The 14,200-nt window shown below is 44.8% G+C and overlaps 1 protein-coding gene across 1 annotated transcript in view; it reads left to right on the top strand.

The window, feature by feature from the left end:
• LOC144752209 (diacylglycerol O-acyltransferase 2-like) overlaps window positions 1-14,200 on the top strand; it is a 195,321-nt gene that overhangs the window by 107,578 nt on the left and 73,543 nt on the right. The window contains exon 5 of the mRNA XM_078640168.1: window positions 8,081-8,285. Coding sequence (XP_078496294.1) covers window positions 8,081-8,285 — 205 coding nt within the window. The remainder of the gene's footprint in view (window positions 1-8,080; window positions 8,286-14,200) is intronic.

Below are 14,200 nucleotides of genomic sequence, written 5' to 3' on the forward strand. Positions count from 1 at the left end.
ATCTGCCAAAGCAAAGTACTGCACCAAAACCATCAATAAAGTCACCATCAGATGAACGACGCTGATTAAGACAGCTCATGCCAGAGCGACCTATTTCTCACTCCACAGAAAAGTGCAGTACCATCATCTTCTTCAGTGAATGATACAGAAGATTCAACGGCACGTCAAAAGTAAGTATGGGCGAATTTTGCGGATTTGCGGTCCGCGAAATCGCGCGAAATGGCAAAAAAATCCACGAGTTCGCGAAAAAAGTTGCGGACTCACAGATTTGCACGAATATATACTAGAGTACTGTCTACTCTACAGGCTAATCAGTAAGTGCTACCTCGTTGGGTAAATGTATAGTGCTTTTCCTACACTACAGCTGCATAAAGGGCCAGAAGAGTTGTCTCCAGTGACCATGTGAGTCTGTACCTTTGCCACCGCGCCGATAGGCGACGAGGTCCCTCGAGTGAGCTGTCCATCACAGTGGGGGTAAGGGCTGGAGGATGTTGCATACCCTAGTGTGTGGAGCGGGGCCAAACGGGCGGGGTTTCTAAGCGAGTTCACATGCCTCTTGTTTATAAAGGCTCAGAGGCCGATCAGAGCAGCAGATGAAGAGGAAGCAGCCTCCTGGTCAGAGGAAGAACATAGGGATTGCGCTCGAGAAACTCGTGGATGCAAAGACCTCCATCAAGGATTACAGTTAATTGTAGATGGTAGATCTGGGGAGAAAGCACACCTGCACAGCCTCGACCTTGCTCACTAGATTCTTGGGCTGATTAATAATGCGTTACTGAATTTGAGCTTCAACTCGGGCACCTGCTTTATTTATATCTGTAAGTGCTTCCTGTTGAGGTTTAAATTTTGTGACAGGACTATCGTGCCAGAATAAATCCTGCCTGCATATTAATCTACGAAGATGCCACTGTGTTGTGCCATACCTCTACTCAACTGGAGTACTTTCTACTGGCTAATCAGTAAGTGCTACCTTGTTGGGTAAATGTATAGTGCAAAAAAAATAATAATTTCGCCCGCGAGCGGATTTGCAGATTTTTGGGCAATTTCGCAAGATTTGTGGATCGCGAAATTGCAGAAAATCTGCAAATTCCGCGAGCGGCACGGATTTTCGGACCATACTTAGTCAACAGCACCAAGCAGGTTCATTCCTTAGGCCCACACCCCTTGTATAATCCTGCAAAACTCATACTTAAAACCCCTGTCTCTCACAGATCTCACTGACATATTCAACTCCCTCAAAGACACTGCCTCTAAGGATGACCGCTGACCTCACCCTTCATTACCATTCATCCGCAAGATAATTGAAAAAGCAGGCTATCTTCCACTCCAAGATCACATCATGCTAAGCATCTCCTGTACGACTACCAGTCTGGCTTCAGATCACGCTGCAGCATGCAGACGATACTTTCTCGACCACAGATGAATATGACCTCTGCCTTCTGATATTGCTGGACCTCTCAGTTGCCTTTGGCACAGACAGGCATCCCACCCTCATATGCACCCTGGAGTCTCAAATGGGATTAAACACCAGTGTCCATTACTGGTTCCCCTCCTACCTTTCCAACAGGCATCACTTTGTTCACATGGTCAGCTCCAGGTCACATAAGATCCCTATCACCTGCGGGGACCCTCAGGGTTTATACTGTCATCTGTTATCTTCAATATTTACATGGAGGAGCCACTTGGTGGTCTCTTCACAGATACCAGCATCAAAACTCACCAATATGCTGATGATACACAACTCAACTTGAAAGTCTCTTCTGTTCTGACTTCCATCTCCTCAACCACTGCTTGTACATCATCCAGACCTGGATGTCCAGCCCCTGCCTGCATCTCAAATTAACCACGAGAGAATTCCTGTTATTTGTAAAGAAAGCGAAACAAGAAGCAGTACACACCTGGTTCTATGTTATGAACCTAGTCAACTTTGATCTCTAACTTTGACTGAATGGCAGGCAACTTCGATTCAAGCATAATACAAACTTCACCTTCAAGAACCACACTGACCAAAAAAGAAGTTCTAGAGCCAGCTCTTTGTTCTGAAAGTCAAACTGTTTCTTCCAGAAAGCAACTTCAGAACTGCTGTTCAAGCGCTTGCACTCTCTCCTATCTGGATGGAGGTGATGCCCTACTCATGGCCTCCCAGGCTCCACGTTAGCACCCCTTCACGGCATTCTACATGTGGCAGCACGTCTCATCCAGGGCCTGAAGAAATATCACATCACCCCCCACTCCATTGACTCCCATATCCAGCCCACGCCCTCTTCAAAAACAGCTGCATCATCTACAAAGTCATGCAGACTAGACCTCCCTTATGTTGTAGGCAAACACTCCAGCTCGGGTGGTTCCTGGCACATGTGATGCCCGGACACCATCAGCCTGCAGAGTAAGAAGTGTAAAAAAGATAAACAGGACAGCAGGCCCTTCCCATCTATGCACCCAGTATGTGGAAATATCTCCCTCCCCCCAACGCTGTTTCAATTTAGGGAAAGAGATGAAGGCGCACCTCATCAAAGAACACTACATCACATTAACCATCCACAACCCAGAGACATCTCCTATCCCTCGTTGACTTTATGCATGACTTTGATCATGTACAGCGCTCAATTGCCTTTTGGCTAGGTTTTCAATTTATAAATCGACCTTATATGTATATATAGTGCATACACAGAAGATGATGGACGGAATGTTGCACAATGGCAACACATTCACCCCCAGTCACAGATCTGGGTTTAATCCATCGTTATTTTGATCACCATGCCACCCCAGTTCAGACATGGCCATATGCAAATCAGACTGACCCTGTGCCTCATGGGAACAGTCCAGCCCGAACTGCCAAGCCATATCTTCCATGGACCGGGATCAAGCATTCTAGGACCGGTTTCTTCAGCCAGGATAGCTTGACTCCAGTGGCGTAATGAGCATGGGACATAGTGCATACATACATACAGCCATATGCAAATCAGTCTTGACCATGTGCCACATGGGATCAGTCCAGCCCGAACTGCCACTGGACTGGAAACAAGCATCCTAGGACTGGGTTCGGGGTTTCACCTCTCTTCAGCCAGGATTGCTTGAATCCAGTGGCATGGAGAGCATGGGACCAACGTCTGGGCATACCCCTCCTACTCGGGGTGACAAATGCAAAAACAACAGTTGATGGACAGAATGCCGAACAATGTCATACATTCACCCCAGTACAGAGATCTGGGCCTAGATCCATTGTTTTTTTGCACTCCACACCACCCCAGTTCAGACATGGCCATATGCAAATCAGCCTTGACCCTGTGCCTCATGGGAACAGTCCAGCCCAAACTGCCAAGCCAGGACCTCATCAAAGAACACTACATCACAGTGCATTAACCGTCCACAACCCAGCGTCCTCTCCTATCACTCATTGACTTAATGCATGACTTTGATCATGTACAGCGCTCAATTGACTTTTGGCTAGGTTTTCAATTTAAAAAACGACCATACAGGTATATATAGTGCATACATACATACATATTTTTATGAGCACCATCGTCCTTTATCTATGGATTAGCAGGACATTGATGTTCTTTAAAAGCTTTTAAGATGTCTTTTGTATTTAGACCTTTATTTGTGCCCCGCTTTATGATCTGGTGTTAAGATGGCAGGGGACTGCAGAGCTGGTTATTCTTGGATTCGTACCTCCATGCTATCCACGTTTTATATGTTCTACTCAGTGCTTAGTTTGTAAAAAATGGTAGGTGCCAGCGCCCTTCTCAGGAGACCACTGCAGCTTGCATCACCCATTGCCCCTGCCAGGGCTGCCAATGACAGCAGTACCAACACAACTACTAACCATCACACTCCTACAAGTGTGACAATTCAGACTATTCCAGGCCCTCAATGCTAAAAATGTCTTGGGACGCAGGTAATAGTCATTTGTATTGTAAATTGAGTTATTAAACACTGTTGTTCTGCTCCTCTCAAAATTAGACAGACAGCGCCACCATGTGGTGAACTGTAATTAGTGCTGGTGTTGCGAATTAAGAGCCGGAGACCGATGGTTTAAATTAAAAGCTGGTTCTACACTGCATTTAGTTTGTGTTATAGTTGTTTGTCTTGTTGTCTGGTTTATCTGAGCTACCGCTTAATTTTAATTGGTCAGTCTTTAGATACTATCTTATCTCTCCCTGGCCTGTTCACTCCCGTTTTCTTCAATGGATAGTACATACATGCCAACATTTTAAAGCAGGGAGATTTAAAGAAAATAGTTGAAAGAATGTATTTCCCCATTGATTTATATTGAATTAGAAGACAATCTGTCTGAATCGGGTCTATTGGCATTTCATATTGGGCTGTTTAATAGCGTGGCACAAACAAAAACAGAGTTCTAAACTTTTTGGATATGTTATGAAAAACTGCCAAAAATAGGAAATAAAATGTCCAGCCTGTCACATGCTCTAACCTCTCCCTCCAAGGATTACTTACAAAGCGTTAACTTTTGATGCCAGAGATTCTTGGAGCGGGAGATGGGCGTGTGCGTGTCAGGCATCAACACTAAGCATGGGCGGAATTTGCGAATACGCAATCGCGATGCAAATTTTTTTTTTGCGAGTTGGCAAGATTTTTTTTACCAGTTCGGGAACGAGAACTTGCACATGCAGTCGCAACGGTCGCGAACATGTTGTTTTCACTTAACCAGCCTGCTCGCAATGGCTTTTTCCTGTTTCGGGTCGCCATGACGTGTACGCGTTCGCAATTTCCTGTTTCGGGTCGCAATGACGCGTTCGCAGTTTCCTGTTTTGGGTCGCATTGACGTGTTTGCGATCGTGGCATCGCTCAGCCAGCTACCAAAGTCTCGCAGCGCACGCGAACAGGGAGGAAAACTCATCAGCGAACGCAGAATCATGGTAAGTCAATGCAGCACGCGCAAGATTGCATTTTTGAAGCGTGAACAAGAAAAAAAATCCACCAACTCGCGAATTGCGGATTTTTGGGCAATTGTGCGTGATTCGCGGATTCGTGAAATTGCCAAATATTCGCAAATTCCGCGAGCGGAACGAATTTTCCGCCCATACTTAATCAACACTTCACTTCTACCTGGTTTCCAGCAGATCATTCATGATCCAGCAATCCAAACCGGGTTTCTGCATGCAGGAATGGGGAGGCGGGATACTAGCCTTGAAATCGGTACTCTCTGCCTGAATCGAGAGGGTTGGCATGCATGCGAATATAAACTTTAAATTGTTTCATTGAGTGGGAAAGGATTGAGACAACTAGTCAAAAGGAATTAAATATTTGAATATTTAGCTGGACACAAAGTGGATATTTGCCTACTCCAGGAATGACATATTATTGACAGCATTCTATCCTCTTTGATTAAAGGGCGAGTAGAAAAATTTGTCTCTTAAGGAAAATCAAGCAACAATCCTTTTTTCCAAAAACCTTCAACTGCAAATTTCCGACTGGCGCTCATAGACAGGTGGTAGGGCTGTGTGCAATGAAGTCAAGTTAGATAAATGTATTCTGCACTTAATTAATAAATATATGGTCCTACAGTGGACAACCTTATTTTTTGGAGGGATATTACTGTCACAAGTCCGCAGAGAGCCGTGTGGAGGAACATTCCTCAGGTGCTAGTCCACCAAACTCCACCCGGTAAGAACTGTAAGGGTGGAATAGGCAATCTCACATCTACTTGCTCGAAATTGGGGGACATGGGTAAAGGGGAGAGAAGAGAGAAATACCCTGGAGCAGAGGACACGTCTCTCAGCGGGTTGATGAAAGGACTCTGGTAAGCTTCTCTCCTCCTGGTGTCTTAAAGGGACCACCCACACCACAGTTTCTTCTGGTCTCGCCGAACAGCGAGACAGTTGTGAAAACTCTTGAAACTGTAGAACCTTTAGAAGAATACAATCCCAACCCCAATCCACCTTAGTTGATGCTCTGTAGACAAGGCGGGAATCGAGCTCAGGTAGTACCTTCTCCAAGTTTGGGAGTACCAAGAGGCGCTGAAGATTGGCGGGTATGAGTAATCAAGCGGGAAAACGAATCTCAAAGGTAAGGAAAAATGAGGAAAAGCGAGGATCAAAACAACAGTGCAGGGATACGCCAAGCGGTGAACAAACTGATCAAATGGGAACCATACAACTAGGCGGTCACAAGGCAACTTGTTCAAGCCTTTGGCTGCTTAAATTAACCAGGAAACAGTCCTTCCTGTGGACCTGATTGGCTGTCTTCCTCTGCTTGACCTGGAAGACCGCCTCCTGCATCTCAGCCCCATCCACTTATGAACCGGTCTCCTTGAGTCTCCACAGCTCTGCATGTTTCTTCTTCCCTATTCCTCTCCAAATCCTTCCATGAGTCATGATAGTTGCCTAATGAGGGCCCCCTCATTATTTAAAGAGGTGTTATTCTCATAGGGGCCCATTTTTAGATAGACCACCGCTACCAAGTTACGACCACCAAGGTCCATTTGCTTCATTTGGGGCATTGCTCAAGAATTCAAAGCTTGTTGATCAATGCACACATAATGTCCTTAAATATAAAAAAATCCTTTTATTTCCAACTCCACCTCTCACATTCCAAAAGTGACTGTTCACTTCAAGAAGTATATGCCCTTTAGGGCCAGATTTACATCTTGGCGGAGAGGGAACTCCTTCACCGCTGATTTAAATGTGGGTGGATCACAGTTTGACGATGGCAAAGACTTCTCTAACGGCCTGACGAATAAAGGGCCGTAAAGGCCGTTGAAGGGTTGGCTATATGTTCACCCACCATGTGTACTTCTTCCCACCCCGTTATACTCTCTCCCTTGTGTGATGCTTTTCGACTCCCCGCTCCCACCAACTGTCCCCATTCGCTCTTCCATTGCCTGCCAAACCTGCAATCTTTTTTTTAAGTGCACTTTTTCGCTAAAAAACTTTTTTTTTTACTTACTGATCCGTGGCATCTGTCATCTTGAATCAATAAATAAAAAGTTAAAGCAAATGGTGCTGCATAATTCCACTGGTGCGTGCATGCTAACGCATGCAAGCTCATAAATCATCAGGCATGCGCATGGCATTTGAATGACGCAACCTCTGGTGACGTTCATTATTTTTTTTATTTTTTTTGCCAATACTGTACAACATCAGTAAAAGCTCAGCCCTTTAGAGCGTTGGTAAAAGGTACTGGGAAAGCCAATAGGTCAGAAAGGCAAAACCTATTGGTGTTGCCAATGGTTGTTTTCATTGAAGAAAAAAAAATCTAATTAAACTCGATTTGTAGAGGGGGGATTTACTAAAATGTTTTTGCTTGAAAAGCTCCTTGTTTGTACAGAAACGCTCAGTCAAAAGCCTATGTGGAGGAAATTTTTTACCCAGGAGACAAAGGGCCTAATTTAGAGTTCTGTCGACAGGCTACTCCGATACAAAAGTGACGGATATTCCGTCTGCCTTACTTCGGTGCCACTGGATACAATGCACTTGTGATACAGTGGACAGGATATTCCTCGCGTTTGTGACAGAGTAACCCATCCGCCGAACTCTAAAACAGGTCCATTATCATGAAGCACAACAATTGCTGTGATCCTTTTGCAGACCCCTATTTAAAATATCAGGCCGCAGGCTGTGTGTCCAGACTTGAACAGCCATTCCTGGTTTTCTGCCCTGGCTGCACCCTCAGGGCAGCCCTTTCTCCAACTCAAAATTACTACTTTTCAACCTTTCCTAAAAATACGTGGGGAAATTCTAACTTTACCCAACATATTCCAGGACTGGAGCTAGAATAATAAATACGCCTCCAGCAATATTTGGGGGAAGGTTGCTCTTTTCTCAAATACCCTAGGACTGGAGTTATAAAAGTACATTTGACTACTTGAACAGTTCAAACAGTATCTGTTTGGGAACAACATATACTCGCACTTTGCACACGTATTCTTTGAAAGCTACACCGGGATTTCCAGCCTTCCAACCATGCATTGCAAAGGTTGGATGGAGACCATACCTTCTTTATCGCCCTCTTATGAACTGTGTCTGAATCATGTTTCTCCTTCTCCTCACTGTTCACTTCTTTGATGTTTTCACCCCCACATTTCACTCCCTAACCCCTGTGATTTTCCTCCCTCCAGCTGGTGAAAACCCACCCTCTCTTGCCTAGCCGCAACTACATCATCGGGTACCACCCCCACGGAATCCTTTGCATTGGCGCATTCTGCAACTTCATCACTGAGTCCACCGGATTCTCTGAGAAATTTCCTGGCATCAGACCCTTCCTGGCGACACTGGCCGGCAACTTCCGGCTTCCGGTCCTGCGGGAGTACATGATGAGTGGAGGTGAGCCCTACTCTCTGGTGTGACACGCAGAAGGTGTGTTGACGGAGGCAGACCACAGGCATTCTGGTGGTCAAGTACCAAGGATTTTGATTGGCTCATTTGAATTCTGATCAGGGTCTAGGTTAAAGAATGGAATCCACTTACTAATTTGAATCTTACTGAAGCATGAATTTGTCTGTGATTGCTGGTTTAGCTGCTGTGTGTGGGCTGTCGGCCAGTTGTGTGGTGCAGTGGGCCAGTTTTCAATCATCCTTTCATAATGACATTCAATATTATCCTGATCCATGTCAAAATTTCAAATGTCCACAAAAGATTAATTTTGTTATTTCCACTTTATTTCTGGTCTTCACATGTATCCAAAAATTCTGCAAGAAATTGTAGCCAACATGTGTTTCGTCTCACTGTAGAAATTCTATTGACTTCATCAGGGCTACAAAACAAATGACAACCAACCCCAAACCAGGAAGTAACCTTGAAAAATAGTGTAGAGTGTTAGTTCTCGATGCAATTGTATTGCAGTTCCATAGTTCATTCAAAGCGACCCTTATTCCACCACTGAGAGCAGGGAGTAAAATAGAGAATTTTAGTAAAAATAAGAAATTATAATAAGGATAAAGGTTGGAGGGGTGAGCTTATCCCCTTGCTAAGAGCCTACCACGCTTTACACCGCATTATCTTAACCTTATATCCAAAAAGCTCCAGTGATCATCATTACTTTGGCCAAGTAATCCATCCTACTCACCTGTACGTCTCTAACAAAGAAAGTCTCCAGTGCAGCTTCCAATATTCATTACCTGTGAGTCATTATCTCTATGTGTTTTTGACATGCATTGCAAAGGTTGGATGGAGACCATACCATCTCTAACTCTCTCTTAGGAGCTCTGTCTGAATCATATTTGTCCTTCTCCTCACTGTTCACTTCCTGGTTATTTTCACCCCCACATCTCACTCCCTAACCCCTGTGATGTTCCTCCCTCCAGTTAGTGAAGACCCACGCCCTCTTGCCTAGCCACAACTACATCATCGGGTACCACCGAGAAACATATTCAGTTCTCCAGTCACAGCAAGCATCTTGTGTTTACTGTTAGCGTTGAATAAATATCATAGTCTTACCGTATCTCTTTGTGTGGACACCAACCTGTATATCTGGCAATTCTTCTGATTAAGATGATATCTATTCCTCTGTAACAAAATAATTATTTCACATCGTCATTTCAGACACAACTACCTTCACTATCTCAAGGACCATATACTATCAATGTTAGTGCCTTCCGTAGGCGTAACAAGTATAATCTCATTTTGTTCTGTTCACGCGTCATATCTTCCATCACGCAATCAATAAAGACAGTTGGCATCAGCTAATTGTACCCATCCTTTACAGCTGAAAACACAGTGTCGTGTTAATAAAGGTTGCACGGCGGAACTACGTAGGGAAATACATCACTAGCCTTAACCACGCATTTTTTATCACACATTTTTTTACAACGTGTATGTTTTTACAATGGTTGCCATTGCCACACATTATTTATTTATTTAAAAACAAAGTATTTGTGGGGGGAGACCCCCACCAACTTACCTTATATGTGTGGTAAAGGCATCCGTTCAGGGCCAGACTGGGAACCAAACCCAGCCCAGGCAAAGTGCTCGGCTGGCCTCCTTGGGGATTGGTGTCGTGGCCGCGTTGTTTGCAGGGCCAGTTTCGTCCGTTTTTGTTACAAGGGCTGATATTGCTGCTATGCTGCAAAAATGGCCCTGTAACAAAACGGCCCCACAGGGCCCCAAAACCGACCCCCACCCTGGCGGCCCACCGTGGAAATGCCTGGTGCCCACTACGGCCAGTCCGGCCCTACATCCGTTGTACAAAACATACACGTTGTAAAAACATGCGTGCTTAAAAATGCGTGATTAACTCACAAGTTGGTATAAACCTCATTGTAAAGGCTGTTGCCCTTTTGCCCCATGTCCATTTAGAAGCCTAACCCGATGAAGAGCAATAGATGGTCGTGGGATAGCTTTCGCCAGTTCAAATATCAGTGGTGAGCACTGGAAAGACACTAGAATACTTCACAGCTACTCATACCATGTTGCACTGTATGTGACCTAGCTCAGTTTGCACCAGAGCTAAAAAAGATATTCCCAATGTTCCCAAACTCAGGGGCATATTTACAATCCCCTAAAGCCACCAGAACGTCACTTTTTTTTACGTTGTGGTGGCGATGCAGGCTTTACCTTATTTACAAGGCAGCGTTAATCCACTTACCATGGCTTAACGCTGCCTTGTAAATAAGGTCTCCTTTCACTTTATACTCAGCGTGAAAGGGATGGTGATGTTGCGGTGGGCGGGGGGAGGAAAGACCCGATCCAATCGAGAGCTCTATCTGTTATACCAGTTCCTTTAAATCTATCAATGAGTATGTTATGGGAGATGGTATCGAACGCCGCCGATAAGTCAAGCAATATCAAGATGGCGTTCTTTCCCTCATCTTGAATGAATTTGATGAAATCAGTTAATTCCATAAGAGCAGTTTCCGTGGAGTGCTTAGGCTGGAAGCCAGATTGTTGATGATGAAGGATGTTATGAGTTTCCACGAAATTAGAAAGTTCTTGATGAACCATGGCTTCAGTTATCTTACCGAGTATTGGTAAGAGTGAAATGGGACGTAAATTGGAGAGCTCGGTCGGATTTTTATTAGATTTTTTCATTAAAGGTTTAACTATGGCTTTTTTCCAATCTCTGGGTACAATGCCTGAACTCAATGAGTCGTTAACTATTCTGTTGATTCAAGGATTTACCATGTCCACAATTTGATGGAGAATAAACGGGGGACAGGCATCTTAAGGTGATCCAGATCTACAGGATATAATGGCATCTCTTGTAAGGGCAAGAGTGGCAGGCCTAAACCTCCTAAGGGGTTCATAAGTCATGGCCGAGGTGTCTTTAAATTCCTTAAGATTAGCCAGGGTTATTTGAGGAAAGTCCTTTTGAATGAGGCTTATTTTCTCCTCAAAGTAATCCGTGATCTGATCGCAGAGCCCCTGAGAGGGGGGAATTTCTGTTTGAAGCACTTTGGGATGGGTGAAGGATTTCACTATAGCGAACACGGTTTTTTGTTTTTGTTGGGCCTCAGAAATCATTTTAGTGTAGTAATTTTTCATGGCTGTTTTTATATATGCAAAATATTCATTCCTTTTTGTTATAAAAAGATCTTTTGCTGAAGGGTCATAATCCTTTCTCCATTTCCGTTCGCTTTTTCTACATTGGAGACGAATTTCAAAAAGGGCCTGTGAGTACCATGGGGCGCTTATCTTCTTAGGTTTATCATTTTTCCTAAGGCGCTTTGGCGGTACCAGATCATACGTTGCAGACTGTATCCAGGTATGAACGTTTTTGGAATCTTGCTCAACATCGCCGGTCATGATGGGGGCTAGTGCCTGGGCTGATTGCTTAAGTCTGGTACTCTTAGCAATAGCTGTCCAATTTTGTGAGATGGCAATAGGTTGTAGGGTTATTATTTTTTTTCAACTTTAGGTGGGCGGTAGGTATTTATGCTAAAAGGTATGAAGCAATGATCAGACCATATTTGGGGTATAGGAGGATAATCTACTAGTACTGGGAAGTTGGAACATATGCTGTCCAAAGTATGACCGGCTAAATGTGTAGCGTGTACTATTTTTTGAGAAAGTCCAAAAATGTCAAGGGTGTGTAGAAAATTTTCAACTTGAGGATCAGTCTTTGATTCGAGATGCAAGTTGAAGTCTCCCAGAAGAGTAAAATGAGGATAACGAAGTAGCTGCTGACCTAAGAATTCGCCCAGGGATTCCATAAATCCAGAGGCGTTGCCCGGACGATATATCAGTCCTCCTGTGAAAGACAACGAGGCGTGGAGGGAAATGGAAAAGCCAATGCTTTCAGCCCCTTTAATATGATCAAGGCTGAACGTATGACACCTCCAAGAATTTTTAATTATTATAGCTACCCCTCCTCCCCTGTCTTTCAGCACGTCCACTCTAAATATGACATAATCATCTGGCAGGGCAACAGACAGATCCGGGGCGCTCATTCTTTGAGCCAAGTCTCAGTTATAAAAAGAAAGTCGAGGTGATGTTTCAAAATCAGGTCCTTAATATCTTGGTTATGTTTGCACACAGATCGAGCGTTTATAAGCCCTCCTTTAATGCTACATTGAGAAGGGGAAGTATGGATCTGCCTTTCAGATACCGGCCAGGGCATAGCCCATCCACAGGTTCTGCAGGAGATAGGGCCCCATATATTCGTCATAGGGAGAAGGCACTCGCACTCAATGTCGTCATTAAGCTCTCTAAGTACATTCGCCTGATAGATCAGGTGAGGGGAATTTTTCCCCGCATGGCCTGCGCCTTAGCATGGGTCTCACAGTACACACATGGTAAGCATGGGTCTCACAGTACACACATGGTTAGCATGGGTCTCACAGTACACACGTGGTTAGCATGAGTCTCATAGTACACACATGGTCAGCATGGGTCTCACAGTACACATGTGGTTAGCATGGGTATCACAGTACACACGTGGTTAGCATGGGTCTCACAGTACACACATGGTCAGCATGGGTCTCACAGTACACATGTGGTAAGCATGGGTCTCACACTACAAACAAGGTTTGCATGGGTCTCACAGTACACACGTGATTAGTATGGGTCTCAAAGTGCACATGTGGTTAGCCTGGGTCTCAGAGTACAAACAAGGTTAGCCTGGGTCTCAATGTATGAGGATGGTTAGCTTGGGTATCGCAGTACACACGTGGTAAGCATGGGTCTCAATGTACAAATGTGGTTAGCCTGGGTCTAATAGTACACACGTGGTTAGCCTGGGTCTCACTGCAGTTACATTTCAACCCCAGGATAATGACCCCTCCCGTCTCTAAGCTCAAGACCTCAAACGCTCCATCATGAGCCCTATTGTAAAGAAACACTTGGCGTACCAATCTTTCACACTACCAATCTACCTGCGGTTGTAAAGGCACCTGAGACATTAGTCATCAGCCAACTTTCCTCAGCCCAGGATCAAAGGACATTGACAGTGACTTTCAAATGGGGGTCAGACCCTGCAGGAGCACAGAGCCAACACTTACAGATCAAGGCAGAACCACGGCATGTCCTGCACCTTGAGGTTCTCAGTCCTCATGTCAACAGCATTAACCACAAGCTTCTCCACGATAACCCCTCCTTTCGTAGCATCCACATCATAGAGATCTCCTTGTTTGCCTCCTTCCTAGGCATTTCGGGCCTCATTTATGAGGCCTTGCGTCAGTTTTGCACTTCCGATGCGTCACTTTTTGTGACGCATCGGCGGCGTAACACATGCCTCCTGTTGCGCACTATGTACAAAGTGATGCATCTAAGCCGATGCGTCACTTTGTAAACCCCTGCGCTACATTATACCTGCGTCAGGTATAATGTATGCAGAGGGGGCGTTCCCCCGCAAAAAGCCTCGTAGAAGTGACGCAGTGAAATCTATGAGATTTCACTTCGTCACTTCTAGGACGCCGTTGCGTCAAAATCTTGCTCCTGCCTCACAGCAGGCGTAAGACTGATGCAGGCCCTTTCACATGCTTGCCACATATGAAAGGACGCATTGCTGGAGTTGCTTCACTTTTGTGACACACTCCAGCAATGCGTCACTTTGCGCTTACAGATACGTCAGAAATACTGACGTATCCGTAACTCCTTGCGACATGATGCGTCATACATTAAATATGACGCATCAGGTATGTCGCAAGAGTGCGCAATGAGAAGTGACGCATCGCTGCTTTCACGCAGCAATGCGTCATTTCTCATAAATGAAGCCCTTCATTTTTTTGTAAGGCAAGTTTGCAGGAGTCTGCACGTGCATGGGCTCAGATGTACAGAAGACTGATCATGGATTAAGTTCTGGA

The sequence above is a fragment of the Lissotriton helveticus genome, chromosome 4_2 (genome assembly GCF_964261635.1).
Source record: "Lissotriton helveticus chromosome 4_2, aLisHel1.1, whole genome shotgun sequence".
In the NCBI taxonomy this organism is placed as follows: Eukaryota; Metazoa; Chordata; class Amphibia; order Caudata; family Salamandridae; genus Lissotriton; species Lissotriton helveticus.